Genomic DNA, 27,693 nt, shown 5'->3' with positions numbered 1-27,693 from the left:
GCCGGCCAGGGCCACAAGTATGTTTTTCATCGAGTAACTGAACCACATTTTTGTGACAAAGCTGATGTTAGATTAAAAAAACAAAAAACAACTCCCGCAGGGCAGGGCAGGGCAGTAACATGTTTTCCTCTGGGCCCCGCACCAGCTGGAGTTTGCAAGTTTGAGCCTTTACAAACCAATTCAAGTGTCTTAGCCACATTGAACACGTCCTCTGAACTGGCACATTTTGTTTAAATTCCGTTTAAAACGCTTAATCAAAGTACTGGTATTCACCAACCGAAGCGCCAAAACCCCCACAAACTTCAGCCTTTGAGCCTTTTGGCAAAATGCAATGATTACCAAGTTGCAAGGGGAAGCATGGCTAGGCAGTGAGGGGAGGAAGCAGCTTGCCTCTGCCCTGAGGTTCTCGCTGGTCTAATCATGAGACACATGAGCAAGAGAAAGTAACCAAAGTCCGTGCATTCGCATGGGAACCCCGAATGCATGAGGGAAGCTGCCCCGGGAGCTTCAGGTCCTGCAGGTCCCTAGGAGCAGTGGCTCAGCAGTTAGCAGCTTCCCTGCCTGGAGAGAGGGTTACAAAGGCTCTGCGATGACCTCTTATGGGCAAGGCCTGATTCTAATCCTCTAGAGCAGTGGTTCTCAACCTTCCTAATGCCGACCCTTTAATACAGTTCATGTTGTGGTGACCCCCAATTTCATTGTTACAAATTGAACATAATTAAAGCATAGTGATTAATCACAAAAACAATATGTAATTATATGTTTTCCGATGGTCTTAGGCGATCCCCATGAAAGGATCGTTTGACCCCCAAAGGGGTCGCGACCCACAGGTTGAGAACCGCTGATGAATCGCGGGGGTGGGGGGGACACACACGGAAGTTTCTCTTCGGGGAACAGGACTTGGTCGCCTCGAGCTAATACCCCGCATGGCCCTGGGCTCATCTTGGGGTGGCCCCATCTGAACCCCACAGAAGCAACAGAACTTGGAAAATTGAAATGTCCACAGAATGACTTTCAAGTTCTGTAATTACACCTTGAAATGCTTGGGCAATACCTCAACTTGTAAGAACGCCCCCCGCCCCGCTTTAACTGCACACACTTGACCCCCGTGTAAATGGAAGGACGCGGAGAGGCCCCACTTCGCAACCTGAAGGCGGCGAAGCACTGGGGACCGCGAGCCCCTCCCTCCGAGGCCGGCGGTGGCTCCGCCGGGCACCAGCCTGGCCACGCGCGTCTCCGGCCTCAGCTTCTCCTTCGCGACAGTCGGAGTCTCTTCCGGTTCCTACCGCTCCCGGCATCCCGCGGGGCAGCCGCGTGGGAGAGAGAAAGCACCGCCCCCAGGCACGCGTGCGCACAGCCCGGCACGCCCAGCCACCGACACGCCCCCCGCCCAAGGGGGCCCACGCCACGCGCACGCGCACTCGCTCACGCGCCCCTCGGGCGGCCGGGCTTTCGGCTCCCGGGTCCCGCCCCTTGCGCCTGGCGCCCCTGCTGCCCGCAGCGTGCGCTTCGAATGTGGGCGTGGCCTCGGGCAGCTGGGGCGGGGCCGCGTAGGGGGCGGGGCCTCGGGCGGCTGGGGCGGGGTCGCGTAGGGGGCGGGGCCTCGGGCGGCTGTGGGCGGGGCCCAGATGGGGCGGGACCGCGGGCGGCTGGGGGCGGGGACGCGGGCGGCTGGGGTGGGAGCCCCGGCGGGGGGGAGGCGGGCGCCCCGACGGTGGGCGGGGCGGCGCTGGCGGGCGGGCCGAGGTGGGAGGGCTGGGCCCGCGGTCTGCGGCGGCTCTGGGTTTGGCGCTGGCGGAGGCGCCATGGAGGCTGACGCGGGGCCGGTGCCGATGCCGGAGCCGGCGCCGAGCACAGAGCAGGGCCCGGACCCCGAGGAGGTCGCGCGGGCCGAGTTCGCGGCGCTGCACGGCCCGGCGCTGCGCGCGTCGGGGGTCCCCGAGCGGTACTGGGGCCGCCTCCTGCACAAGCTGGAGCACGAGGTGCGGGCCGGGGCGCGCGGGGAGGTCGAGGCGCCGGGGGCCGCAGCGGGCCCTGGACACGCCGGGGGCGCACCGCCCCGGGCCCTGCCACCGGGAAGGGTGTGGTCTGCGGGCCGGCCCTTGGCGGGGAGCCGCGGGGGTTTGGCGGCCGGGGGGCGGGCTGGGTCCGCCCGGGAAAGGCTGGACACGTGCGGAGAAGGTGTGTGGGGGGCGGGGGCGGCTCGTGGTGTGCCCCGCTGGGCCGGTCTCGGAGTTGGGGGCGGTGTGGATGGACGACGCCGGAGAAGCTGGCAGAGAAGAGCCACGAATGCCGTGGTGACCGACTTAGACTTTGCGTCCCCGAAAGTGGGGGGCCTGAGAGTGGGGACCCTGAAAGTGGCTGCCGGGCCTGTACCTGTGGCCCGGTCCTGCCTGCACCTGGGCCTGGCCAGGGCCGCGCGGAACCGGGAACTAAAATGAAGCCTGGCTCCTGCTGTGCGCCAGGCCCTGAGCTGCTGCTCCACCTCCACGCCCAGAGCTGTCCTGGGAGGAGTGAGCGTCATCACCCCCATTACACAGTTGAGAAAACTGAGGCTCAGGAAGTTTGTCAGAACTGGAAGCTTTCAGCCACCGCCTCCCCCTGGGAGAACAGGAGCCCCATGAATTTGTGTGGCTTTACTTCTCGGTCATAAAAGTTTTTCATGTTCCTCAATGGACTTGAGCCTGACTCACCCGCATTTTGCAGATTAAAGAAAACAGTGGGAGATGGAGAACAAATCTAAAGAAAAATGGAAAAGTCCTAGATGTGTGTAGGTTCTCCCTTTTCGATGAAACAGCTCCATTCTGCTCACCAGCTGCTCTGGCCTGGGCCTCCAGGGGGGCGGAAGGGCGGGGTCTTGGCTACGGGGTGGCCCCTGGTTGGGGTAGTTGGCCCAATGCTGAAGACAGAGCACTTTCACGGGCCAGCTAGTGGGTCCTTCTTAGCTGGAATCAGGCCCCTTTTCAGGGGGCTGCCTCCTGGGGCCGAGGCAGACCAAGTGGCCTCAGTGATGAGGGGAACCCCGGAGCCAGACAGGGTGTCCCCGGGCCTGGACAGCCCCCTCTCTCCGCCAGTTTCTGTATCTGCAAAGTGGGGGTTGGACCAAGTACCTTCCTGCTCAAAACACAGGCAGTTGCTGTAAAAAAGATACAGTGTCCACCGCAGATAGTCCATACCTATCAGTTGTAACAGTGAATGCCCTTCCCCCTCCCCCCTCCTCCCTCCTCAGTGACTTGCCCTCAATTCCGCCTGCATTTCCTGAGCACTTGCCCTGGGGTGGGAGGGGACCCCAGCAGTTTGTTAGGATAAAAGGGCCTCACTCACTGCAGCCCCGCCAGCCTCCATGGGCAGTGAGCTCTGACTTGGGCAGGTCACTCGCCCCATGGAGCCTCCAGCTAGAAACCGGGGTCTTGCCCTGGCCCGGAGGCTCAGTTGGTGGGAGCGGCATCCCGTGCACCACAAAAGGGGTGGGTTCGATTCCCAGTCAGGGCACATACCTAGGTTATGGATCTGATCCCCAGTCTGGGCGAGTATGGGAGGCAACCAGTCAGTTTCTCACATCGATGTCTGTCTGTCTCTCTCCCCCTTCCTCTCTCAAATCAATAAAACATCCTTTAAAAAAAAAAAAAAAAACCTTAGAAATCAGGAGTCTTGGCAGGGAGGGCTGGGAAGGCATGAGAGAAGGTGCCACCCGTGCCCAGCACACAGTGGGCAGTCACCGGACCAGCGCCCCCTCTGCCCTGCCCCAGTGTTTTTCCATGGCCTCGCTGCCGCTCCGAGTTATGGGCAGAGCGGTGAGTCACGGCTTTGCCTGACCCACCCCGCAGTCATTGCTGCAGGGAACCTGCTGCTGCTGTGAACCCAGATGTGGGGAGGGCACAGGCACCTGCCCGCAGGGATGGGGTCCCCCAGTTCCAACCACAAGGCGATGATCCTGGCGCCTTGCCTCGAAAGAAAGGTCCCTTGGAAAGGCTGGGGGAGTGTTTAAAATAAAAATAAGTTTCAGCGCTTCCACCCTGGAGGGATTGTGGTCACGCCCACCCACAGCCTGGCAGAAGCCAGTCCTGAGGACGCCCTCCACCCCCAGGCCTTAGGTTGCCCCCCTCTGACTGTCTCCTCCGTAAAATCTTCCGGGGGCCTCCAGGCCCAGCACCACTCACCCGGTCCTCCCAGACGGCCCAGCCCGACCGCTCTGCCACTCGGCCGTAGCTCCCTGGGCAAGATCCTGAGTGCTTCATCCTCACACCCCGAGGGGCCTGTGCTGCCCAGCGCACGAAGCTGCCTGTGCCCGGGTAGCTAGCAGGTTTCCAACTGCTGGGGTGAATTTTGCATCTTTTTTTAATAATTGTGAGAAATAGGTTTTCGGGAGAACTGGCCTCTCTGTTCAGTCCCTGCTGTGTGCCAGGGACTCCTGTGCACCGTTGCGTTGGCCTAGCCGGCAAAGCTATCCTGGAAGGCGATGGTACCCCCCCCTCCCCCGCCCCCCGTGCCAGGCCTCAGAATGGTGGGATGCTGGGAGCAGGTGCTTTTGGAGCATTTGCTGGGCTCAGGTTCTAGCTCTTCATGTGTGTTCATCGTGAATCCTCCCAACAACCCTCTGAGGTAGGTCCTACTATGCCAACGGTACGGATGGGGAAACTGAGGCACAGCATGGCTCATTGTCTCGTTCGCGGTCACATGGCCCGACTCCAGAGCACACAGGAGGCTGACTCTTCACCCGCGGCACGTGGCCGGCCGTTGTCCTTTGCCAGGGAAACGCAGAGACCAGGGCCTTTATCTTCCTGGCCCCGACCTCAGGTCACGCTTCCCGCAGGCCTGGCTGTTGCTCGGCCGGGGGCGCGGTGGCCACAGGCGGCCCGGACACCTGTTTCCCTCTGGGTTTTCCCAGCTGCCCTGGTGTTCGATGGGTTCCCCTGGTGAGAGCAACATTGGGGTGAGATGCCTGGCCACCGAGATCCTGACCTTCATTTGCTTCCAGTGTGACCAGAGCCACACACACACACACTCTGCCTCAGGATTCGCTTTCCCTGTGCAGCAGGGGCCAGAGGAGACATGATTCAGACACATGCATGCAGGCCCGCTTCTAAGCGTGGTCCTGCGGGTAGGCTGGGTCCCAGTTCTGACCGCGCTCTCTTTAGGAGCCTCAGTTTCCCCACCTGTGAAATGGGTAGATGGCGATCGACAGGCCCAGCTTCTCCTGAGGGGTGTAGTTTGACCTGGAGGCCGGGAGCGGAAGTCCGGCTGTGGTGAGGGTTCGGGGCTGGGCATCCCTCCGACACCCACACTGTGGTCCCCAGGTATTCGACGCGGGGGAGATGTTTGGGATCATGCAAGTGGAGGAAGTGGAGGAGGAGAGCGAGGACGAGGCCGCACGGGAAGCGCACAAGAAGAAGCCCAACCCGGGCAGCGAGCTCTGCTACAAGGTCATCGTGACCAACGAGAACGGGCTCCAGGCGGCCGACCCCAACAGGTAGGGCCTGGGTGGGACGTCGTCATCGTGGCTGTCAGGGCCAGGCTTCCTTTCAGAGCCCGCCCACCCCCCAGGCGTGGGCTTTGGGGAGCAGCAGCCATTGCAGGAGCTCACGTGCTCCTATGTGACGAGCCCTGTGGCCAGGCTTCCCTGGGGCTCAGGGCGGCGGCGGTCCTGGTGCTGGTGGCGCCCCCTGTGGGTCTGTCCTGAGAGCGGCCTCCCATGCCACACCCGCCGCAGTGGTCGAGCAGCAGGTGATGGTTCTGGTTTTGCTGATGAGGAGGCGGGAAGGACTTCGCCAGCACCCCTAGCTGTTGAGTGTGGGTGTCAACCCATCGCAGTCTCACTGGGGAACCCCGCTTTTGCGAGGACGCCTGGCCTCTCCCCTTCTCCGGAATCTGCATCTCTGGGTGGCGCCTGGGACCCAACATGTTCTCTGGGGCTTCGTTCCCAGGACTGAGGAGTGTGGTCTGGTTGAGTCCCAGGTGAGGACACCGAGCCCAGAGCAGGGCTGGGCCTTGTCCGGGGCCACAGGGTGGACAGGGCAGAGCTAAGACTGGACCCCGCTCCCTGCTTCCTAGGGCCGCCGGCCAGGACGGACCTGCAGGTCCCTCTGCCAGACGCTGCTGGCACTGGAGGGAGGACCCTGTTGGCCTCTGGGAGTCGTCAGGCCCCGTGCCCGTGGCTCTTCAGGGAAGGGGCGGGCCGCGTCCGCCAGCCCGAGGTGGTGGGAGTGGCCCCCCAGGTCACGGCAGCCCCAGCACCTCCGCCACCTGCTCTCTGATGCAGACACTCCCAGGCCCTTCTTTCCCACGTAGCTCAGCGCTGCCAGCCTCCACCTGCGCCTGCTCCGTTCCCACCTGTGGGCGCCCGGGGAGCTCTGCACTTTGCCACGTGGCATGAACTCCAAGCAGGAGGGAGGGGCACCTTCACTTGCTTTAGGGGATAAAAGGAACAGCGTCTTCATGCCCGTGCGGAAGGTCCCAGGACCCCCTCGGATGCCAAACCCGCAGGTGCTCCCCTCCCCTGGATAAACGGCGGAGCGCAGGGTGGGCAGGAGGAGGTCTGCACTTGTGAGTACGTGAAGCAGTTTATTCTTTTTTTTTTTTTTTAATATATTTTATTGACTTTTTACAGAGAGGACGGGAGAGGGATAGAGAGTTAGAAACATCGATGAGAGAGAAACATCGATCAGCTGCCTCCTGCACACTTCCTACTGGGGATGTGCCCGCAACCAAGGTACATGCCCTTGACCGGAATCGAACTCGGGACCCTTCAGTCCCGCAGGCCGACGCTCTATCCACTGAGCCAAACCGGTTAGGGCTTATTCTTGTATTGTTGACTAGTTATTGTATTACTTTCCCTGCGAGCAGCTGTAACCATACTTTTGTCCCACCTTGCATTTGCCTGTAACCTACCCCCACCCTGCATGTGTTTAATCACCTCTGGGTTACTTATAATACCTAATGCAACGTGAACGTGTGTGAGCTGTTGTTTAGGGAACAAGGGCCAGAAAGCGTCCGCACATGGTCCGTACAGATGCCACCCTCGTAGGCCTGACCACACCGCACGCCGGACCCCGCGGGCGTGGCAGATGTTTCAGCCTGAGGTTGCTGAAGCCGAGGCCGCGGAGGGCCGGCTGTGTGAGCGCATAGAGTAGAGCCTGCCGGCCGCTGAGACCTGGCACACCAGCCGTCCGGGGCATCTTAGCCAGGGGCCAGGCCAGGCCGTTCACCTGTTAGTGTGGGGTCGGTGTCTGGCAGCGCCGTCCTGGGGGCAGGAGGGCGGGCATGGCCTGGTCCTCCCTCTCAGCCCCTGCGTGTTGCATGGACGCTCTGCAGCTCCTCCCCCAGGCTCCTCCCGGGAAACCGGGGTGCGGGCTGCCGGTGTCCATATGTGTGGGGACGTGAGGCCTCTCCCGGAAAAAGGCCGTGGTGCTTCCCAGTTGCCTTGAGGGCCCGGCGAGCGTGATGAGCTCCGCTTGGCGGCTCCTTTGAGCTCCTGCCGTGGCCGGGCTGCAGGTGCAGGTGCGCGGTGTGGGGCGGTCCCTCCCCGTTACGGTGGTCGCTGTAACAGCCACAGCGCACAGTCAGCACGTTGTGTGTCCCGTCTCCTGGTGCTCCATCGGCCGGTGGTCGGACGCAGGCCCCTGTCGTCCTGTTTTAGAAACGGGTAGAGGCACGTGCCCACGGCCACACAGTGAGTGGTCGGTGGAGGCGGGCCCAGGCCACAGCCCGGCCCCTCCCTCCTCTCGTCCCCTGCTGCTGCCCTTCTCTGTGCCCGCGTGGCAGCCTCACCGCGTGGCCTGTGCCTGCAGCATCTTCCTCATCGACCACGCCTGGACGTGCCGCGTGGAGCACGCCCGCCAGCAGCTGCAGCAGATCCCGGGGCTGCTGCACCGCATGGCCAACCTGATGGGCGTCGAGTTCCACGGGGAGCTGCCCAGCGCCGAGGCCGTGGACCAGGTGCTGGGGGAGATGTGGAAGTTCAACCAGACCTACCAGCTGTCCCACGGGGTGAGTGCGCTGCCGGGGGGCGGGGGAGGGCAGGGCAGAGGGTGGACGCGGACATGGGCCTTCGCTGTCCATGTGATCAGGGCTGGTGGGCAGCCAGGAGCCCGGACCCAGCTGGCCTCCACCTCACAGTGAGCAAGCTCCCCTTCTCCCCTGGCTCCATCGTGGGCCCGTTACCTGCCCTGGACCAGCCAGTACCAGGACCCGGGTGTCTGTGGATTTAAACTCACAGGACACGCCCCCTCTCAGACCCCTGCACCTGGGCTGCCTCTTTCCTGGCGCCTTCGGAGAAGAGTCGAGTCCTGTCGGCACGTGTCCTGGGGCTTTGGTCACCCGGCCCCGGCCCCCCGCTCACCCTTGGCTCCAGCCCCTCACCGCTTTTAGAGAAAAACAAGTTGTTCTCGATCTCAGCTTCGATGTCACCTCCCCTGAACAAGTCTCCCGTCTGCCCCTCCCCCAGCCCTGGTCACACACACAAGGCCTCACACATCCCGGCGGCTGCCAGGCCGCATGCCTCGTCTCCACGCGCCTTCAGCACACGGCGGGCGATCACCCGTCTGCGGCCTGGGTCCTGGTCTGCCGGGTGGGGCCACGTCCCGGAGGCCCCGGTCCGAGGGCTGGGGTCTGCGTGACAGCCGCTCCGAGCTCAGAGCGCTGGGTGGCTGGTGCCGGGTGCGGGGATGGGCGGCAGGGACGGTGGCTGGGCCGTGGACGAGGGCGGTGTCTCTGCCCACAGACGGCCGAGGAGAAGGTGCCGGTGTGGTACATCATGGACGAGTTCGGCTCGCGCATCCAGCACGCGGACGTGCCCAGCTTCGCCACAGCGCCCTTCTTCTACATGCCCCAGCAGGTGGCCTACACGCTGCTGTGGCCCCTGAGGGACCTAGACACGGGCGGTGAGTCAGACGCCCGTCCCCTCGGAGGTGGCCAGGCCGTCTCCTGCCACCCCTGATGGGCCCGCGTGTCTCGGTGCAGAGGAGGTGACCCGGGACTTTGCCTACGGAGAGACGGACCCCCTGGTCCGGAGGTGCATGCTGCTGCCCTGGGCGCCCACCGACCTGCTGGACGTCAGCTCCCACACGCCCGAGCCACCCGCCGAGCACTACCAGGTGGGCCTCCCCGGCCTCCTCCGCTCATGAGCATCCTCCACTCATCGCCAGGTGTTGCTGAATGACACCAGTTCCTGGGGGCAGGGGTCGGGGGAGCCATAGAGACCAGGGGCTCGGAGCTCGGGCCTGTGGCTGCACCGCTTGGGCATCGGCCCGAGCCCTGCCCTGGCGCTGCTGCTGGGAGCCGCCCTCTCTACGGAGCTGGGTGCTGGTGGTCAGGGCTGCTCTTCCCTGTCTTTGTTCCTGCGTCTCCTGACACCGCCCTCCCCGGGGACAGGGACACTATTCCAACCCGCGCAGCACAGCTCCCAGGTGCAGGAGCCTCGATAAGTAGCTGCACCGCGAGGGCAGAAAGGTGCTTTTAGTCTGTGGACAGCCTCTCGGTCAGCGCCCCCAGGACACACCGGCCCCGCCCAAGTGCCAGCCAGGCTGGTGGTGAGCTTACAGTGCAGGGCCCAGTACGTGGGGGGGCAGCTCAGGGAGCCGGGGTTAGTGAGGCCTGGGGGGCGTGGGGGAGTGGGGCCTGTAGGAACACAGCCACTGCCAGGGCCGGGCAGGGCTGAGCAGGGGTTAGCGCCCGGCCCCTTTCCCTCCCCTGCCCTCTGGTCTCCTGCCACTGCCTGCTGTTGGCTGGTCCCCAGTGGAAACCGGGCAGCGAGGGCACCTGTGCTTAGTCCTTAAAACAATAGAACCAGCAGGCCTGTTTTTGCCTTTGTTGTACTGAGGATGAGGAAACTGAGGCACAGAGAGGTTAAGTAACTTGCCAAAGGTCACACAGCCGGTGGGAGAGGCGGAGTCCAAAACCAAGGGGACCTGATAGCTTGCCAGCAGAGGCCACACACCTCTGCCTTACTCCCCACCATTCTCGAAGCCGCCTTATCCCCCCCAGCACGGCAGCTGCTCACGGAATGCCTCGGGGCTGTGGGAGGGAGTGAACCAGTCACCCGGAGTTCCTGTGGGAGGTGCCTTGTGGTGCTAGCGGTTCCGAGTGCTGCTGACTGGGAGGCGGGTGCCGCGGGGGTCCTGCTGGCACTTTCCCGCGAATTCTGGGTCATCACAGTGGTGACGGAACTAGCCGTGCCGAACACTCCGTGGCCACCCTTGTTCAGAGATGTTCCGGAGGCTCGTAGAGTGCGTGCGCCTAGTAGGTGCTTAGTAAATGTTTGAAAAGTGAGTGAAGGCAAACGAGTGAGGCTTAAGGATGGCTGAGGGACAGAGGCTTCCTGACCTTTTTTTTTTTTTTTTAATTGATTTCAGAGAGGAAGAGGGAGAGAGAGATAGAAACATCAATAATGAGAGAGAATCATTGGTCAGCTGCCTCCTGCACGTCTCCCACTGGGGATCGAGCCCACAACCCGGGCATGTGCCCTGACCGGGAATCGAACCGTGACCTCCTGGGTCACAGGTCCACGTTCAACCTCTGAGCCATGCCGGCCGGGCGAGGCTTCCTGATATTAACGTTGCTTGTTAGAGGGACATGAATTAAAATGTCTTTCTTCCTTGGGTCGCCCTCTACTGGCCAGGACCAGGGCTAAGAGGCCCAACCTGAACCGCCCTGGTGGTTCGACCACATCGGCCCCCCTGGCTGAGGCCTGTGCTCTGGGCCTGGTGGCCTGCTTAGCTAGTTATCGCCCGGGAGCACGTCCTCCTGCTTCAAACAGCAGACGTGTATCAGCCCACACCGCCTGTGCTGGAGGCACAGTCAGAGCCGCCTCCGGAGGCCTGGGGGCTGGGACCTGCCTCCACACGGGCAAGGTGTGGCTGCTGGCAGAGGCCTCGGGGCCTCCAGGGCTGCTGGCGTGCCCTCCCCGGGTGGCGGCTCACTGCTCGCAGAGCAGGTGACCCGGGAGAAGGGGGAGGAAGCCCCAGGCCTTGGAGGAACTTGCACAATGTTCTTCCACTTCCTGTTGGTTAGAAGCAACTCGTTCAGCCCACACACGGGAGGTGAATGAAGCCCTTTAAAGGGAGGTCAGCCACCAGCGGCCCAAGCTGGGAGCAGCCCCTCCCGGGCAGGCTGTGGTTTGGGGGTGGATTGAGGAACGGGCCGCCCAGCACCTGCGGGGCCTCGAGCCCCGACCCCCGGGGGGTGGTCGGAAGCTCCACGTGAGGGCTGGGTGTGCCCCCAGATCCCAAGCCCTGCTGTGCCGGGATGGGGAGGTGGTGCTCGCGGCTTCCTTTCTCGAGGGCCCGGCTCCACCTCCCATGTTTTTGCTTCCAGGCCATTTTGGAGGAAAACAAGGAGAAGCTGCCACTGGCCATCGACCCGGTGGTGCGTCCCAGCGACCACATCTTCAAGTGCGTACCCTCAGCTTCCAGCCAGACTTCCTGGGCCCCCCTCCCCCTCTGGTTCCACGGCTCCCACAACAGCACCCGCTCAGCGAGGCGCTCCTAGGCCCACTCTGTCTTGGGGGCACCACGGTGACTGAGATGCCAAAAGTGGGGTTCTTAGGGTCACAGAGAACGCTACAGGCAGTGAGGGGTGAGCGGGCCTGGAGGAAGAGTTTAAAACTCACCTTGAAGGACAGAACTCGGCTGTGAGTGTGCAAGTGGGGGTGCAGAGCCCCGTCCACCTGGTGGACAGGCTCAAGGTGGGTCCCGCTCGGCGATGACTGGCCTCTCCCTCCAGTAGGAGCCCCTCCAGCTGCCCAGACCTGGTCTGGCCAAAAAGAGCAGCACCTCCGCTCACCCCGTCCGCCAGTCCTGGGGGTTCCTCCCGCTGCCCGGCCCTCGTCCCCTCTCCCGAGGCCCGCTGCCCAGCACCCCTCCACCTCCCTGAGCTGCTCCCTGCCCCAGTCCTGCCAGCAGCCCAGCCCCGCTCCTCTGCTCCTCCCGGAGCCCCTCCCAGGCTGGCCCTCCTGCCTCCACCTCCACCCCAGCAGACAGGCTCCCAGGCCCTGACCACACCTCTGCCCAGGGCCCGCGCAGGCCGGGCAAGGCGGGCACAGCGAGCACCAGTGTGGAAGGAGGCCTTGTGGGGCACGGGCCTGAGCAGCACGCTCCCCTGGGGCACCCGGGGCGGCGGCTCCTCGAAGGGTCAGGCTCCTGGTGTCTGTGGGCAGTGGTGTGTCGACCGGTCCCTGTGTGTCCACGGAGGGAAGCCGCCTTGGTGCACCACTCGGCTTCCCCTGCTTCACCCTAACCAGGTGGCCCCTCCAGGTGGGGGGGCGGACTGTAAGGGTCCCCCCGCCTGACCAGCCCCCTCCCCGCAGGGTCCACACGGACGTGCAGCAGGTGCTCAGCCACCTCACGCACCCCCGCTTCACCTTCACGCAGAGCGAGGCAGACGCCGACATCCTCTACAACTTCTCCCACTTCAAGGACTACAGGTGCGACCCTCCCCCAGGCCCGGCCCGCCCCGCCCCCCACAGCCCCCCACAGCCCCTGAGCCCCTGAACCGGTCCCTCCTCGGCGCAGGCGGCTCAGCCAGGAGAGGCCCCACGTGCTGCTGAACCAGTTCCCCTGCGAGAGCCTGCTGACGGTGAAGGACTGCCTGGCCTCCATCGCTCGCCGGACGGGGGGCCCCGAGGGCCCGGCCTGGCTGCCCCGCACCTTCAACCTGCGCACCGAGCTGCCCCAGTTTGTCAGCTGCTTCCAGCAGCGGGAGAGGCGGTGAGCCCCCCCCAGCCCCCCACCCCAGCCCCCTGCCATCCCGGGGGCCCCCTGGCCGAGACCCACAGCTTGCAGGGTCCAGGCCTCACCTCCTTATCCCCCAGGCCCCGCCTCTGACCTCTGCGGTGATGCCTCCCTCAGCCCGGGGAGGGGGGGGAAGGGTGTTGGGGGGGGGGCCTGGTTGTCCCTCTCTCCCAGGTCCCAGGGCCGTTGCCTGGGAGGGGCCCCGGACGCAGCCCAGCCTCCCTTCTGCTCCCAGGGGTGAGGACAACCACTGGATCTGCAAACCCTGGAACCTGGCGCGCAGCCTGGACACCCACATCACCAGGAGCCTCCACAGCGTCATCCGGCACCGCGAGAGCAGCCCCAAGGTGGGTCCCGGGTGGGCGAGGGCGCTCGGTGCACAGGCCGGAGTGGCCATGGGTGGGGCTCTGGGTCTAGCGCACACCCCACTCCTTCCCCTGCCCTGCCAGCAGGGGGGGGCCGTGGCAGTCCGGTGAGAGGAGGGCGCCCGGGTCAGAGCCGTCCTGGGTGTGTCTGACCTCAGGGTCCCCACACGCTGCACCACGCGTGACCGCACGGCTGGAGGGAGGTGGCCGGGCGAGGAGCCCTGGGGCCCTGGACGGAGGCGCTGCAGTGCCTGGGCACCCAGCGGCAGTGTCGGGCGCTGGAGGGCCCAGGGCTTGCCCCGGGCAGAGGCGAGGGGAGCGGGCCCCGGGACTGTCACTGCAGGTTCCCCCTGGAACGGGGGCCGGTGGGTTTCAGGCTGGGAATGTGTGTTCAGTTCCCAAAACCTGAAGTGGTGGGACCTTGTCCTTCAAGCAAAGCGAAGGAGAGAGAAGGAAACCGTCCCAGGCCAGACGAGGGTCTGCCAGGGCAGAGGAGGGAGGGCTCGGGTGCGGGCCCCTCCAGGTGTGGGGACGGCGTGGGGCTGGCCCACAGGCGTGAGCCCTCGGCCGGCGAGGCCCGGGGCTCTCTGCCGGGTGAGGTGGGCCCCCGTGAGCCTGCGTCCGTCCCCGCAGGTGGTGTGCAAGTACATTGAAAGTCCTGTCTTGTTCCTTCGAGAAGACGTGGGGAGGGTCAAGTTCGACGTCCGCTACATCGTGCTGCTGCGCTCGGTGAAGCCCCTGAGGCTGTTCGTGTACGACGTGTTCTGGCTGCGCTTCTCCAACCGGTAACGGAGCCTGGGCGGGCGGGGCCGGGCGGGGGGGGGGGGGGGCTCTTCTCTGTAGGGACGGGAAGTCCTTCACCGCGAGCTTCCTTGTAAAACAGGCACCCACACCTGTGGGTCGCGATGTCGTTTACGGGCTCCGGGGGGTCCCCGTGGGGCGGTGGGGGGCCACGGGAATGGGTGCCCTGCCGGCGGGACCCACTCAGGGTCTGCCTGCTGGTCCTGCAGGCCCTTCGCCCTCAACGACCTGGACGACTACGAGAAACATTTCACTGTCATGAACTACGACCCGGAAGTGGTGCTGAAGCAGGTAGGGGCCGGGCGGGCCTGGGGAGCAGGCAGGCTGTGTAGACAGGAGGTGCCTCTGGCCCTGTGTTATCTCAGCAGCCCCCTCTGCGGCTCTGAGATGATGGGGAGACCGAGGCTGCCTCGGACCCCCAGAAGCACCACCTGCTTCCATTCAGACCCTCTGAGCACTGGGACGGAGGGGGGGGGGGGGGCAGACAGGTGCAGGGCACAGGGTCCCACGCAGGGCGGGGGGAGGGGGGGGGCTGCTGGCCTGTGACCCTCCCTGGTTCCTCTGAACGCCCCGCACTCTCCGGGCACCTGGAGCAAAGGGGCATCAGGGCAAAGCTCCTTCCACGGTTAGTGCCGCAAGCCCCAGTCGGCCAGCACGCACCGGGGCAGGTAGGCACAGCCTGGCGGGAGCAGGCGGTTCTGGGAAGCAGGTGGCACCGGGGCAGGTAGGCACAGCCTGGCAGGAGCAGGCGGCTCTGGGAAGCAGGTGGCACCGGGGCAGGTAGGCACAGCCTGGCGGGAGCAGGCGGCTCTGGGAAGCAGGTGGCACCGGGGCAGGTAGGCACAGCCTGGCGGGAGCTGGCGGCTCTGGGAAGCAGGGTGGCACCGGGGCAGGTAGGCACAGCCTGGCGGGAGCAGGCGGCTCTGGGAAGCAGGGTGGCACCGGGGCAGGTAGGCACAGCCTGGCGGGAGCAGGCGGTTCTGGGAAGCAGGTGGCACTGGGGCAGGTAGGCACAGCCTGGCGGGAGCTGGCGGTTCTGGGAAGCAGGTGGCACCGGGGCAGGTAGGCACAGCCTGGTGGGAGCAGGCGGCTCTGGGAAGCAGGGTGGCACCGGGGCAGGTAGGCACAGCCTGGCGGGAGCTGGCGGTTCTGGGAAGCAGGTGGCACCGGGGCAGGTAGGCACAGCCTGGTGGGAGCTGGCGGCTCTGGGAAGCAGGTGGCACCGGGGCAGGTAGGCACAGCCTGGCGGGAGCTGGCGGTTCTGGGAAGCAGGGTGGCACCGGGGCAGGTAGGCACAGCCTGGCGGGAGCTGGCGGTTCTGGGAAGCAGGGTGGCACCGGGGCAGGTAGGCACAGCCTGGCGGGAGCTGGCGGTTCTGGGAAACAGGGTGGCACCGGGGCAGGTAGGCACAGCCTGGCGGGAGCTGGCGGTTCTGGGAAGCAGGTGGCACCGGGGCAGGTAGGCACAGCCTGGCGGGAGCTGGCGGTTCTGGGAAGCAGGTGGCACCGGGGCAGGTAGGCACAGCCTGGCGGGAGCAGGCGGCTCTGGGAAGCAGGTGGCACCGGGGCAGGTAGGCACAGCCTGGTGGGAGCTGGCGGTTCTGGGAAGCAGGGTGGCACCGGGGCAGGTAGGCACAGCCTGGCGGGAGCTGGCGGTTCTGGGAAGCAGGGTGGCACCGGGGCAGGTAGGCACAGCCTGGCGGGAGCTGGCGGCTCTGGGAAGCAGGGTGGCACCGGGGCAGGTAGGCACAGCCTGGTGGGAGCAGGCGGCTCTGGGAAGCAGGGTGGCACCGGGGCAGGTAGGCACAGCCTGGTGGGAGCAGGCGGCTCTGGGAAGCAGGGTGGCACCGGGGCAGGTAGGCACAGCCTGGCGGGAGCAGGCGGCTCTGGGCAGAGGAAGGAGGAAAGGAGCCGTTCAGCCTCGGTGCATTAGCCCACAAGCCCTCTCGCCTGCGGTGGTTAGTGCTGTTTCCGGCAACAGGAGGGCCCACCCCCACCCCCACACAGGCCTGTGGTGGCCTCCTCCCTCCACCAGGGAGCCACACCGAAATGTGGAGGCACATCTTTTTTTTTTTTAACATATTTTTATTGATTTCAGAGAAGGGAAAGGGAGAGAGAGACAGAAACATCAATGATGAGAGAGAATCATTGCTCAGCTGCCTCCTGCACAGCCCCTACTGGAGCCTGGAGCCTGCTGCCCCGGGCCAGGCCTGAGGTCCCCCAGGGCGGGTGCCGCGCGCACCCCAGCAGGGCTGTTGCTTCTTGTCCCTCTTCCCGTCCGGGGCTCCGCCCTCTGGTCCCTGGGAGCCTGAGCCTCACCGGGTCCCATGACGCTGTGGGACATTGTCGCTGGGGGAACTGTCTTCCCTCTGCATCGAGAACGTGTCATCCTGGGGGCCCGTTTCTTCTGGCGCCCCGTGTGTGGGGACACGTGTCCCCGAGGGCGTGAGCGCCAGGCTCCCGGGCAGCCCATCGGTCGTTTCTGGGAGAAACCTGAGCCGACTTGTCAGGTGTGTTTGGGGTAGAGTCTCAGCCTTAGAAGCTGCTGCCCCCGCACCCTGGAGCTGGTGAGCATGAGCCAGGCCAGGCCTTGCAGACACGGGTCCCAGGCCTGTCCCCAGCGCACGGACACGGGTGGTGGCGCGTCCGTTGCGACCTCACAGCCTGCGGAACCCTTCGCGTGCACTGAGCCTGTGAGGCCCACAGCAGCCCTGCAGATGCACTTGCTGGGCAGGGAGCATCGCCCCATTTCACAGATGCAGACATTGAGGCTGCGAGAAGTAAATCTGCGTGTCCAGAGCGAGCTCAGACCCCGGCTCCTGCCTCCCCTTTGTGCCTCGAGGGGAGGGGGGTAAGCTGCTGGTGCTGACCTGTGACCCCAGCGAGTGTCGGAGGCCCACGTGGAGGCAGGGCAGAGGGTGACGGGTCCTGTGTCTGTCGCAGGTGCACTACGACGAGTTCATCCCTGAGTTTGAGAAGCAGTACCCAGAATTCCCCTGGAGGAGTGTCCAGGTGAGTCGGGCGAAGCTGGAGGGGCCAGGGCCTCTGGTGGGCCACGTGGGGGTCTGCCTCCTCGGTGTCCTGTCCTCCCACCGAGGTCAGGGAAGGGACGGTGTGAGGTGTGGAGGGCGACCTGGAGGGGCCTCAGGGCACCCTGGGGACAGCCAGGCGGCCACAGCCCTGCCTGTCCCAGGAATCGCAAACCTAAGGGGGCAGCAAGGACTCCGCTGGAGGTGCAGGCTGCCCTCCATGTCCCGGGTGAGCGTGGCAGGTGCCCTGCACCCTGCACACCGTGGTGCAGAGGGGAACCAGGGGCTCGAGGCAGGAGACAGGCAGGTGGTGCCAGGACTGAGGGGCAGGTGTGGGGCAGAGGCGGCTACGGCCAGGCCTGGAGAAACAGGGTGGAGGAGGAGGTGACTCGGGCCTTTTGGGGGCTGGGGCTTGGGAAGGGGCAGCAAACCCCACGTGGAGGGGCCGCTCTGGGCAGCCCTGACCCAACCTCCTGGTCCCCAGGCCGAGATCTTCCGGGCCTTCACGGAGCTGTTCCAGGCAGCGTGTGCTAAGCCGCCACCCCAGGGCCTCTGCGACTACCCCTCGTCCCGGGCCGTGTACGCCATCGACCTCATGCTGAAGTGGGACAGCCGTCCAGACGGTGAGGGTCCCCATTGCCCAACCCCTCACGCACCCCAAGCCGACGGCCAGAGGGGGCGTCGCTGGCCAGGCTGCTGGGTGGTCCTTTGCCAGGAGATCTGGGCCTGAGGAGGCCCATCATTACGGGGCGGGGCGACAGCCTGCAGGACGGAGAGCCAACGGGAAGGGTTGGGGGAGGGGCCACCCCACTTCCTGGAGGCGCAGGAGAGTCTGGCCCGGGCCCTCGGGTCCATGGCGAAGGCCCCAGGCCAGGCCCAGGAGCCGGAGCCCATGCGCCTCCCAGGAGTGAGGTGCCTGCGCTTTGTGCCCTCAGGGCAGCGAGTGATGCAGCCCCAGATCCTGGAGGTGAACTTCAACCCGGACTGCGAGCGCGCCTGCAGGTACCACCCCACCTTCTTCAACGACGTCTTCAGCACCTTGTTCCTGGACGAGCCCGGCGGCTGCCACGTCACCCGCCTGGTGTAGGCGCCCGGCCTCCTGCGCGGGCTCCTGGCGACCGGCCTCGGCTCTGAGCGGCTGCTGCAGAGCCCCCCGCCCCCCGCTGGGCCCAGGCCTCCAGGTCCCGCTCCCCACCCTGGGCCCAGGCCTCCAGGTCCCGCTCCCCACCCTGGCGCAGGTCCTCCCTGAGCCCGGGAGCCGGCCCATCACACTGTCCCGGGCCGAGTGCCAGGCGCGGTGTACACCCCCCACCACCTGTGCGGTGTTGCTCAGCTCAGCCCCAGCTTCATCGCTGAGTTCGGTTTCTGGCGGCCATGTTTCCGGGGCGTTAGTGAAAGAGGGGTTCTGGGGAGTGTGGCAAGGTGTCCCCAGAAACAAGGTCCCCCAGGAACGCCTGTGGGAGCCCAAACATCAACAGGGCCGGCGGCTCTTGTCCAGTCTGTTCAGGTGTCGTGGCTCCCCCAGAGCGGGCTCAGGCTCCCACTCTCCCCCAGGCCCCATGTGGCAGGTTTCCCCAGAACACCTTGGGGGCCCTGCTTGCCAGACCCAGCCCTCTCGCGCCCCATTCTCCCCCAGCTTCCCCCCCCGCCCCGCCCCAGAACTGTCACCAGCAAACCTGTGGCCCCAGGGCAGCTGCTGATGCCTCGCCATCCAGCAGGGGCAGCCGCCCTGCTCCCCGTGGTCCTGGCCTCCCTGGCACTGCAGTGGGCGCCCTCTCTGAGGGTGGGTGGCGCTTGGGCAAGGGGACTTGGGGCGAGGGGAGCGGCGAGGGCAGCAGCGCAGCCGGCAGTGGGCGGCTTCGAGGGACGATTCCACCGAGAACTTGGCGTCAGATACATCCTCCACCAGAGTCCAGGGTCAAAACGTCGGATTGTTGTTACTCTTGTTTATGGGAAGAAAATAAAAAATTCTTGTTCTTAATATCATTTCTGAAACTTGGAGTCAGATGCCAGCTGTAGCCGCAATGCGCCTGCCCCAGCTAACGGGAGAGTGGCAGGGGCCTGCTTTGGTGTGTGTGAGTGTGTGGGTGTATGTGTGTGTGTGTCTGTGTAGCCAAGAGAAGTCCTTGAAACTGCACGGACCGTGCCTCTCACCTCTGGGTCTGCCTGTCCATCCTCCGCTGACCAGGGCCTCGGCCCTTCCCTGCAGCCGAGTGGAGGCATCGCGGGCGGGACAGCGCCGGTTTCCTCCCCGGGAGAGCAGCTGGCGTGTGTCGTTCCCCCCCGCCCGGGCTGGGTTTCTACCACAACAGAGTATTGGCCTCCGTGTCTGTGGGTCCAGGGCACAGGCCGGGCACGCTCTGCCAGCGGATTTCCTCCTGGTTCAACCGGACAATCTGGATGTGAGACCCGGGAGGAGAAGTCAGGGGTGCTCAGGGCCCAAGTTTCCGTCTTAGACCGTCCGCTGCCACGACAAAATGCCGTAAACTGGCGGCTTAAACAACAGAAACTTCTCACAGTCCTGGAGACTGGAGGGGAGGGAGGCGGGTCCCGAGATCAAGGGACCAGCAGATTGGTGTCTGAGGTCCACTTCCGGTTCACAGACCTCATCTTGCTGTGTCCTCGCGTGCAGACGGGGTGAGGGGTGTGCGGGGTCTCTATTAGGGCACTGATCCCACTCCACAGGGCTCCACCGTGACCTCATCACCCCACGTGGGGGTTAGGTTGTCAACACATGAATGTGGGGGGACAGGCACCCTCAGACCACAGTTCCCTAACCCAGTGCCTGTGCCTTTCAGAGCAGGAAGTGGGGGCAGGTGTGGAGCCCAGGACGCTGTGCACTGGGCGTGAGCTCTGAGCACTTACATCAGGGCCTCGGGCCGGGACTTGCCTCCCTGTGTCCTGTCCTGGGATAAGGGATCATCAGGGGCCCTCACCGCTCAAGGGACGCCAGAGGGTCCGGGAGCTGGTGCAGAAGAGGTGACGCCTCGGCAGCCTGAGCGGACTGGTCCCGTGTCCTCCGTGGTCAGTGGCCAGGAGGGGAGCCAAGACCTCGCCCTCGGAAGCGGCCCCTGGAAAGGGTGCAGCCCCAGGACCTGATAAATCTGCGAGGTGTGGGCTTTCCTGTTGAGCCAGCGTGGAAACGGCACCGCGGGGCCCTCTCGGCTGTAACAGCCCAAAAGGGAGAGGATGCTGCGAGGACCCGCGGAAGCCTTGCGTACAGCCAGCAGCCAGAGCGGACAGCCAGCAGCCAGAGCGGCAAATGCCGCCGCCTCTCGCCCATCCTCCTGGTGTTCCTGTGGCTGAGCAGGTGGGGTGTTGCTGGGGAGGAACAGACCCCAGGCATAGGGAACAGACACGACGGCCTGCGTGCATCTCGGAGAGATCCAGCTGCCACGGGGGCTGCAGTGCCGCACAGCGTCTGCGGACACGTGTGCCCGGTGCCCGTGGTGGAGAACTCGGAACCAAGTGACACAGTGGGTGTGCAGTCCCCCGACCCCGCTGCTCTGCGGAGCCTCGGAAACACGGCGGGAGCTGCCCAGGGCCCGGCCACACGCTCACGGCCGCTAGGTGCCTGCGGAGCCGAGCTTGTTGGACATCGAATCGCAGCGAGTGCGCAGGTGTGGCTGCAGGGCGGGCGGGCGGCTGTCTGCTCAGCTTCCCGAGCTCCTCATAATTTGGGGTCACGTCTGACTGTGCAGCCAGGAGGAGGAAGGAGACAGAGCAGAGGCAGCGAAACTCAGGCTGCTGAACCGCCGAGAGCTCTACACAGGGAAGTGTCACCGATTCTAATTAACTTATTTGACAACCACAACAACCCAGGCAACAAAGCCAGCAGGCCGACCACGGTCCCAGGAGGCCGCGCTGCCGAGCTCGGCCCAGGACTCGGACGTCCTTCCAGCAGGAGCCCCGGATTCGAGGCCTCTGCCCCCTCCCTTACTCCAGACAGCTGCCTGGGAGGTCGTGGGCCTCCCGTGTGGAGCCAGGGGTGATACCTCCACACCTGGGCAGGCCTGGGCCAGCGAGGGGCTGCTGTCTGCTGGGCTGGGGACCGGCCTTTTCTGTCTCTGATGTCCCCCCCATTAGGTGTTTGAGGGGCTGCCCTGGGTGGGGTGGGGCTGGCAGGAGTCTGGCACCCAGGGGCGGGTCAGCTGGCATCCGCAGCCCCGTTCTCACCGAGGCCGACGGAGGGCCCTGCCTTGGGCCCAGGCAGAGCCGGCTGCTGGCCCAGGCAGACTGTGGGCCACACCCTTCCAGAGGCTGAGCCCGGGCTCCTGGAGGCCTGGAGGGGGCAGGCCGGCCTGTCAGCTGAAGCCCAAGACCCCGGCCTGGTCCCTACCAGCCAGGCAGCAGCACAGCCAGTGTGGGCTCCGGGTCACACCGGGGCTGCTCGCCCTGGGCCACCTCGCCTCTTAGAGGGTCCTGGGTGGCCCCCAGAGGGTGCAGGAGCCCTGAGCAGGCCCCTCCGGCGACGCAGCTCAGACACCCAGCAGGGGATGCGCTTCCCACCAAGAAGGCCAGTGCGGGTTAGAGACTTTATTTGGCTGTGACCCTCCGTGCCCCGCGCCCGTACCCGAGCCGCGCAGAGAGTGCAGGACGCGACCCTGGGTGTGGGCTCAGCCTGGAGCCGCTCCGAAGCCAGTGGTGACGCTGGGCTGAGCCCCTGGCAGACTCGCAGGTGTGGTGGCCACGAAGGTGTGAGGCCACCACCCCCCACGGGCCCGCCTGGCAGCAGCCACAGTCCTCGGGGACGGGCGCCTCATTCCGCCAGCCTCCGGCCGCCGCGCCGGCCTTGGTTGTCCCGCCAGACGCAGTAGTTGAGCGCGGTCGCGAAGGCCAGCCAGGCCAGGTATGGGTAGAGCAGCCGAGCGGCCGGAGGGCTCACCCGGTGCCAGGCCACGGTGGTGGCTGCCGCCAACCCCCCCGTCAGCAGGAGGTCCACCAGGGCCTGTGGAGACACGGAGGACAGGGGCCTGAGGCTCAAGGTACCCACGAGGGTGCCGGTCCCAGCTGCCCACCCGCTTAAGCAATCACTCCACTCCACCCCTGCATGGCCCGGCCAAGCCCCTCCCCAGCTCCCTGCCTCAGTTTCCCCATAATAAAATGGCAACAATTGCCTCTGCCTGATCCACACCGCGTGGGGGGTGCACGGTGCCAGGTGCACTGTGGGTTGTCTGTCCTACACGTTGGCCCCTAAACTGGAGCCAGCAGCCCGTCCGGCTCCTTCGCTCGAGGAAAAACAGCCGTGGAGGCTCCACAAGAGGGCGCCAGCTCCTGAGCTGCTGAAGGGACGCTGCTCCTGCCTTCGGGCCCTGGCCCCATCGGGGTGTGATGCCCATGTCCCCGAAGGAGGCTCGCCCCTCCTCGGCCCATCTCCAGGGGCCAGGGAGGCACTTACCACACCCATCTGTCGGGAGCCAAAGAAGATGGGAGGCCACGCCCAGTTCAGGGTCAGCTGCCCCGCGTAGAGGCCCAGGGGCACCACAGCTTCCTCCGAGAAGCCCCCCAGCTCTCTCCAGACCAGGTAGGAGCCGTATCTGAAACAGAGGCCACCTGTCAGGGCAACGCCGGGAAGAGGCCAGGAGCGCACGGACCTCCGGGAGGGCACGGTGATGGCGCAGGCCTGCCCCGCCGCTGACTGCTGTGTGGCCTCAGGGAAGTTGCCTGACCTCTCTGGGCCTTCATTTCTCACAGGTTAACACACCGGCAGTGCTCAGGGCAGTGCCCGGCACGTGGGGCACTCGGTAAGTATTTACCATTATTATCGTTATTGGGGCTGTGAAGAAGGAAGCCGTGAGGCTCCCAGCCCCGCCAGGGCACTCACTGCACAGAATACAGGGGCATCTGGGCTGTGCCTTACAGGATGAGTAGGAGTTTGCCCTTGTCAGTGCCTACAGGAGCCTCACGGGGCGGGGTTTCAGGAAAGAGACGGGGCCATGTTTGTGCCGTGTCAGGATCTGGATGGTGGAGGAAGGCCAAGGAGGACTTGGAGGCCTGGAGGCTAGAGCAAGCTGACGCAGAAGCGAGGCCCCTGGGCCAGGACTGGAGAGAAGGGAGCAGGACGCAGGGAGCGCTGGGAGCCTGCCTGGGCTGGGGGGTGGGGGCCAGTGACAGCCAGGTTTCAGGGACTTACTCCCACCACAACTCTGGGGCACCCAGCCCAGCCTCTGCTACCTGCCCCGAGGGTAGCTAGGGTCTATGGCCCCACCCTGCCCGGGGCTGGCACAGAACCCGCATGCAGGGAACATTCCAGAAGATGGGCAGGAAGCTGACTTCATCTCTTGCATGCAGTTCCCGCTGTGGCCACCAGGGGGCGCCCCACACAGCACTTCCCAGGGTCTAGGCCAGGGGCTCCCGCAGGTTGTCCCCCCCACCCCTCCCCCTCCCTCGCTCTAGCACCAAACGGATGCTCAACAAACAGCAGCTACTATTACTTCTACTGCTGCCATTGATCTTGGAAACCTCCACGCTGCCCACGTCTGAACTTTGCCCACTAGCCAGTCTCACCCTGGAGTTGTGAAAACAGCCAGGATGCCAGTGTGGGGTTGAGCCATCGGCCCGCCCCTCCCAAGAGGCCCCGCAGGGAAGGTTTGGTGGTGCAATCCACGGGTCCGCCACTTTCTCCACCCTCACTTGGCAGAGGAGACCCAGAAACGGCGCCGCTGCCCAAGGAGCATCGACAGTTGGAGCCCTGCCCGGCCTGGGCCCCTGGCAAGGGGAGAGGCCCTGCCTGCCCGCCCGCCCCCGGGGACTGGCCCCCTCACCCCATGGCCGAGTAGAGCGTGCCCCAGATGGGGCCCAGCGTCCAGCGGGGCGGGTGCCACGAGGGCTTCTGCAGGCTGGCATACCAGCGGAGGCCCTCTCCGCGGACGTGGTAGGAGCTCAGGAAGCCCCCCAGGCTGGGCGCCAGCGTGAAGCCCACGGCGGGCACCCAGGGCGGGGCCATCGCTGCTCTGGCTGCTGTTCTGGAAGCTCTGAAAGAGAAACCAGGGCCCGGTGAGAGGCTGGGCCTCACTGCGCATTCCCAAGAACCTACTGTGCGCAGACCCGGGGTCAGGCCCACCGTCTCCTTCAGCGTCACCAAAAGTCCTGGGGGTGGATCTGGTACCAGCCCCTCATCACTCAGTCACTCGATTGAAGGGAAGATGGGAGGGGAGGCGAAGATGAGTGAGGTGGGGGCCGGTGGGGGGGTAGGTTCACACCTGCAGCCCTGCCCTCCCAGCCCCCGGGCGACAGGGAACACATTCCCATCCAAACTCCTCCCGCACCCAGAAGCTGCCTGACTGTGGGAGCCTCCCAGGTGCCCGTCCACTGTCGGCACCCCCTCAGCTCCTGCCCCAGCTGCCAGGGTCCTGTGCTCTCACCTCAGCCTTGGGCTTGGGTCCCCAGACAGGTGAGCCCTCCGCTCTGCCACCTCAGTCAGGCCAGTTTGGGCCCCCGCCACCAAGCAGGCTTCCCAGCCTTTCCTCCCCAGGCTGAGTGCCAGCCGGGGGGCTGGGAGGCCTGCGCCAGTCCACGACCTGTGCTTTAGGTTCTAACTTCTCATCCACTCCCTGGGCAACTGGTAGCAGACAGGGCTGGGCTCATTCCTGGCTTCCCACGGACTCCCTGTGACCTCAGGCAAATCCCTTAAACTGTCTGGGCTGCCCTCAGTGTTTCCCTCTGTAAAATGGGACATCAGCCTGGCCTACCTGGGCCCAGCCCAGTGCGGGGCCTGTGCACACCCTACAGTCACCCTCCCTTCCGGTGCCAGAGGGGAGCAGCCTGTCCGGAGTCACGCAGCCAAGCCTGGCCGCAGTCAAAACCCGCTCCTGCCAGTGGTGAGTGGGAACGGGGGGAGTTAGCAAGAGTCGGGGCTGGACGGCAGGGCAGGGCTCAGGGTGAGGACGGCTCTGCCTGGGGCCGGGAAGCTGCCACCCCAGAGCTGAGGACCCAGGCACCGCTTCTCCGTTATGCTGGTGGCCACGCCCCTTGCCCAGCAGCACCAGGGTCTGCGCCGAGGACCACTGGGTGCCCGGCAGCGTGCCGTGCTCCTGGCAGGCTGAGCTGCTCCCTGGGGCTTAGAGTCCAGAGAGACACTACGGGGCCGGGACCCAGGCTGGGCCTCTGGGGCCAGCTCTGCCGGGACGTGCTGTGGGCACCCTCAGCCCCTCAGCACCCCTGGCTCAGCGTCCGCTTCCCCATCACCAAAGGAGGGGCTGAGCACCCCTGACACACCGCGACCCCTGGTGGAGAATCTGGGGGTGTCTGTTTGCATGAGATAAGAAGCCACACGCTGGATTCAGTTCAGTAAACTTACATCCCAGCCTGCTGGGTGGGGGCGGGGCACAGCCTCAGAGGGGGCACCCTGACCCGGGGTCTGGGGAAGAAGGTGCTGGAAGGCAGCGAGCACTTTCTCCACGGGACACAGGAGGGGGCTGGGGGGGCGGGCAGAGAAGGACACACACCTCTGTGTGTGGTGGTGGGAGGGGAGGGAGCAGGGGCAGGGGAGAGGCCCTGCGCAACCCGGAGGCCCGGATAAATATAAAATTGGGTAGTACAGACCATCCCAATTTTAAGAGAAAATAGGTCATAGAAGCATGCATGGTAAAACCTGGAACAAACACACAAAGATGTTGTCGTCACCCTAACACCAAGGTTTCCCTGGGAACAGCGGTGTGGCGGGTCCGGGCAGAGCCCCGACCTGAGCCTGGGCCCCGGGGCCTGGCCTGGGCCGCAGCTTGGCCCAGTCTGCCCCCGCGGTGGCTCCGCGGCCCAGGAGGCCCGCACGGGCGGTTCATGACACCGCCGTCGCTTTCCAAAATGTCTCTGATGAGCATTATCTTTTTTTCAAATTATCAGAGAAAGTGTACTTAGAAAGTCACGGAGGTGGTAGGGGTGAGCCAGCTGGGCTGCGCAGCCTCAGGAAACGAGTTAGAAGCCAAGGAGGCCCTTGGAGCTCAGGGGAGGGCGAGGCGGGAGTGTGAGAGAGAGAACGAGAGAGCGCGCTTGTGAATATTCATTTTCACTGAAGGAACGGAGTGTTCAGTTCACAGCAGGGCCCAGCTCTGCCCCTGTGACCGGACTCCTCCCTCCCGGGCCTCGGTTTGCTCGCCTGCAGAGTGGGGACAGGTTCCCCGGGCTGCCCAGATGCTGCCCAGATGCGCACTGCCCGGGCTGGGCCTGCGGCACGGCCAGCAGGGCGCGACCCTGGGCCCCTGGGAAGCCTCAGGCCGCCCCACTCTGCGGGAGCGTTTCCAAGATTCCTGACCGGTGCTCCGGCTCCTCACAGGGCCTGCAGCACGTGGCCTTGGTGACACACGGCGTGGTCAGGGCTCCCACAATGCAGCCTGTGTCCACACTTCTCCCCGGGGGGCGGGTGTTCACCCTGACAGGCACCCAGCACGTGCCTAAGCAATGCCCACACAGACCCGCGGTGCCCGCCGGCTGGGCCTAGAGCCCACCTCCCAAGTCCCCCACCAGGGGTGGCTTCCCGGTGGCCGCAGCCACAGAGCAGGGTGAGAGCCCGTGCTCCTGCGCCCCCCCGCTCCCCCACCCCCCAACCCCCCCCCCCCCCCCGGCCGCCCCTTCGAGGGCCGGGCTGTGTTTGTGCCCCACGGGCCGAGGGGGTCAGAGGCTCAGAGGGTTGCAAACAGGGAGCCCAGATGCCCCGCGTGGAGAGGCCAGGCAGGGCGTTGGAGGCTGCCCGGCTCCTGAGTCACCCCCTGGGGGCCCACACACTGAGTCATGCTGGCCAGGCTGGCAGGGCAGCGGGACCGGGGGCCAGAGAGATCCGCTCTGGGAGGGGCGCCAGGGGGCACCCGTGGCCGGGAAGGGGGGAGGGCTCGGACTCGGGCAGGGGGGCAAAGCCACCCCCTCATTTCTACCTCTCGCAGAAGGTGACTAAGAACCCAAAACCTTGGCTTTGCCTCCAATTGGCTTGGTGACCCCAGGCCACAGCTCCCGTCTGGGCCTCAGCTTCCCCTCCGGCAAGTGGTGTAAGCGGCCCTGGCTGCTGCATGGGGCCATGGAGAGGCTCAAGCTCAAGTGAGGACCAGACCAGTGAGGGGCTGTGGGTGTGGGTGTTGAGGCCACTCGCCCATTTCCTCCCTGGAGCCCACCCCAGGCTGAGAAAACAACTGGCCGGCCACCGGCCACTCAGGTGGAAATGCTGCACTGAGGCCCCGCCCTCGCCTGGGGCCGCTCACGGGGACGCCTCCAAACCAGGCCACGAATGGGGCAAAGCAGGGCTCAGGGCCTGGGTCCAAGAAGGGTCTGGGGCTCTGGGAATGACCAGCAGGTGAGGTGTTGGTGGAGGGGTGTGGCTACTGGAGGGGTGGGGCTACTGGAGGGGTGTGGCTACTGGAGGGGGTGTGGCTACTGGAGGGGTGAGGCTACTGGAGGGGTGTGGCTACTGGAGGGTGTGGCTACTGGAGGGGTGGGGCTACTGGAGGGGGTGAGGCTAGTTGAGGGGTGTGGCTACTGGAGGGTGTGGCTACTGGAGGGGTGGGGCTACTGGAGGGGGTGAGGCTAGTTGAGGGGTGTGGCTACTGGAGGGTGGGGCTACTGGAGGGTGTGGCTACTGGAGGGTGTGTGGCTACTGGAGGGGGTGAGGCTACTGGAGGGGTGAGGATACTGGAGGGGGTGAGGCCCAGACAGGAGCTGTGGCCTGGGGCTACTGGAGGGGGTGGGGCTAGTGGAGGGTTGGGGCTGGTGGAGGGGGTGGGGTTGGTGGAGGGGTGGGGCTAGTGGAGGGGTGTGGCTATTGGAGGGTGGGGCTAGTGGAGGGGTGGGG

The 27,693-nt window shown here is 65.3% G+C and overlaps 2 protein-coding genes across 4 annotated transcripts in view; one reads left to right on the top strand and one right to left on the bottom strand.

Annotated features, from left to right (window-relative positions):
• The first annotated feature begins 1,754 nt into the window (after nt 1-1,754).
• On the top strand, nt 1,755-18,900 carry TTLL12 (tubulin tyrosine ligase like 12). Its single transcript, XM_070411260.1, has 14 exons — nt 1,755-1,982; nt 5,298-5,470; nt 7,788-7,986; nt 8,720-8,879; nt 8,959-9,092; nt 11,311-11,387; nt 12,302-12,418; nt 12,507-12,701; nt 12,961-13,072; nt 13,724-13,875; nt 14,101-14,182; nt 16,834-16,902; nt 17,404-17,542; nt 17,855-18,900. The coding sequence occupies exons 1-14, from the start codon at nt 1,806-1,808 to the stop codon at nt 18,004-18,006; spliced, it is 1,938 nt and encodes a 645-aa protein (XP_070267361.1). The 5' UTR covers nt 1,755-1,805; the 3' UTR covers nt 18,007-18,900.
• Nucleotides 18,901-21,440: 2,540 nt separating this feature from the next.
• The window catches only part of TSPO (translocator protein), a 10,041-nt gene continuing 3,788 nt past the window's right edge, over nt 21,441-27,693 (bottom strand). For all 3 annotated transcript variants that reach the window (XM_070411259.1, XM_070411256.1, XM_070411257.1), the window contains 3 exons: nt 23,684-23,893; nt 22,318-22,456; nt 21,441-21,867 (listed from right to left, as the gene is read on the bottom strand). In XM_070411259.1, the coding sequence (XP_070267360.1) occupies nt 21,679-21,867; nt 22,318-22,456; nt 23,684-23,865 (510 nt within the window). In that variant the 5' untranslated portion in view covers nt 23,866-23,893 and the 3' untranslated portion in view covers nt 21,441-21,678. The remainder of the gene's footprint in view (nt 21,868-22,317; nt 22,457-23,683; nt 23,894-27,693) is intronic.

Source organism: Myotis yumanensis, unplaced genomic scaffold, assembly GCF_028538775.1.
Source record: "Myotis yumanensis isolate MYYU_CA2020_CCGP unplaced genomic scaffold, mMyoYum1.0.hap1 SCAF_3, whole genome shotgun sequence".
Lineage (NCBI taxonomy): Eukaryota > Metazoa > Chordata > Mammalia > Chiroptera > Vespertilionidae > Myotis > Myotis yumanensis.
This window is presented reverse-complemented; position numbering and strand designations above follow the sequence as displayed.

Coding starts and splice junctions, on each gene's coding strand:
- TTLL12 (XM_070411260.1), top strand. CDS start 1,806: ATGGAGGCTGACGCGGGGCCGGTGCCGATGCCGGAGCCGGCGCCGAGC. Junction 8,880..8,958: donor GAGGGACCTAGACACGGGCG/GTGAGTCAGACG, acceptor GTCTCGGTGCAG/AGGAGGTGACCCGGGACTTT. Junction 14,183..16,833: donor CGGAAGTGGTGCTGAAGCAG/GTAGGGGCCGGG, acceptor TGTCTGTCGCAG/GTGCACTACGACGAGTTCAT.